The 1,824-nt window shown below is 37.3% G+C and overlaps 1 protein-coding gene across 1 annotated transcript; it reads left to right on the top strand.

Annotated features, from left to right (window-relative positions):
- Nucleotides 1–1,040: 1,040 nt before the first annotated feature.
- On the top strand, nucleotides 1,041–1,493 carry LOC138189157 (uncharacterized). The gene is made up of 2 exons (XM_069131306.1): nucleotides 1,041–1,252; nucleotides 1,310–1,493. Exons 1-2 carry the CDS (start codon nucleotides 1,041–1,043, stop codon nucleotides 1,491–1,493), a joined length of 396 nt encoding a protein of 131 aa, XP_068987407.1.
- Nucleotides 1,494–1,824: the final 331 nt, after the last annotated feature.

Here is a 1,824-nt window from a genome sequence, read left to right as displayed (position 1 = left end):
GTGCGGGCGCACAAGTGAGTGAGAGGGAAAAACTAAATTACATGCTGAATACGTTACCCGAAGAATACAGCTACATAGCGGACATAATAGATGCATTGAAAGAAGAAAATCAAACGGTAGCGTATGTGAAAAATAAAATTGAAATAGCGGAGAAGAGAAATAAGTCCAATCGTGGAGAAATGCAAACCAATGCCTTTTCTGCAAAAAAGGAAGGATGCTTCAGATGTGGAAGAGAAGGACACTATGCGAGAGAGTGTCAAAATGGCGTCCAAGCGGGAAGCAGTAACGGCTATTGGCATGGGCCAACACGAGGTCGCAGCAGAGGACAAGGAAACAATGGCAATACGAGCAGGGGACGTGGAAACTTCCATCGTCAATCAACAACCGGCACGAGCGAGCATGGAAACTCAAGAGCAGGCACATGGATAGCAACGGCGCACGCAGCACACAACAGCGAGACGAATGAGATAAGTGAGAAGGAAATAATGTGGCTATTAGATAGCGGTTGTACCGATCATATAATAAATAATGCAAAGTATTTTGAGAAATGTATTGACCTTAAAGAGCCAGTAGATATATATTTAGGCGATAATAGACCGATAAAAGCGACAAAAGTTGGGAATGTTATAAGTTACTTTGATGCATTTGGAAAGCGAACAAAAATAAATATGAGAAAAGTTTTTTATGTGAAAGAAATGTCCGCAAATTTGATCAGTTTAGGTAAACTAACAGATAATAAGAATACGGTTATTACAAAAGGAAATATTGCGAAAATAATAGATGTAAACAATAGACTTACGGCTGTAGCGTTCAAAGAGAATGGGACATATAGAATAAAAAGTATATTGAAAGGGAAGGAACACTTAGTAAACTGTGCCATATGTAGTGGTATGAGTAAAAGAGAAAGAGAAAGAGATAGGAAACGTGAAAGAGATAGGGACCGTGACAGGGAAAGAGAAAGAGAAAGAGATAGGGAACGTGAGAGAGATAGGGCAGATTATGTCACACATATAAAACAACATATTAAAGTAGGTGGAAAAATGGTACCAGATGGATTACCACCAGACAATAAAACCAAACTTGATTTGGATTCTGACGAAGATGAAGAAGAAGAACAATATTCAGATGGAGATGATGATTACGAGCCACCAGCATATATTGTGAAAAAGGTTCCAAAACCACTTAAGCCATCAGAGCGCGAAGAGGAACAAGAAAGATCAGAAAAGGAAAACAGCAGTGTGATTCACACAAAGTATTGTAAAGTAGATATCCCTTGTACATTTGAGGAGGCGATTTGTTGTGAAAATAGTGAAGATGGTAAGAATGAAGAAAATTATAAGAAGAGGAAAAAGAATAGAAAATTGGAGAAGGATAATGACGAAGATAGAAGCAGGGAAGGTGAAGTATCTGCGAGGAACAAGGGCGAAAAATGTAACAAAAGTAGAACAAAGCGAGGAAAAGAAAGAGATAAACAAAAAAATAGGACATTGTAAATAAAAGAGAAAAGAGAGCGATGTTGCAAAGAATGTGATATGTAGAATGAATGAATAGAGTTTGTAAATTATCGAGAGCGATTTATGGGTTAAAAGAAAGTCCGAGAGATTGGTATGAGTGTTTTGATAGGTATGTGACGAGATTAGGTTTTAAGAAGAATAATGTAGAATTGTGCTTATATACTCATGGAGACGGAGAAAATGTTGTTTATTTGCAAATATATGTAAACGATTTGTTAATCTGTAGTAAAATAAAAGTAAGTACAGAAGAAAACACTGCGGATATTTTCACGAAGGCACTGTGTAGAAAGAAATTCGAAAGGTTTAGGTC

The sequence above is a fragment of the Bombus flavifrons genome, chromosome 18, assembly GCF_040668555.2.
Source record: "Bombus flavifrons isolate JBK064 chromosome 18, iyBomFlav1_principal, whole genome shotgun sequence".
NCBI classification, from domain to species: Eukaryota; Metazoa; Arthropoda; class Insecta; order Hymenoptera; family Apidae; genus Bombus; species Bombus flavifrons.
This window is presented reverse-complemented; position numbering and strand designations above follow the sequence as displayed.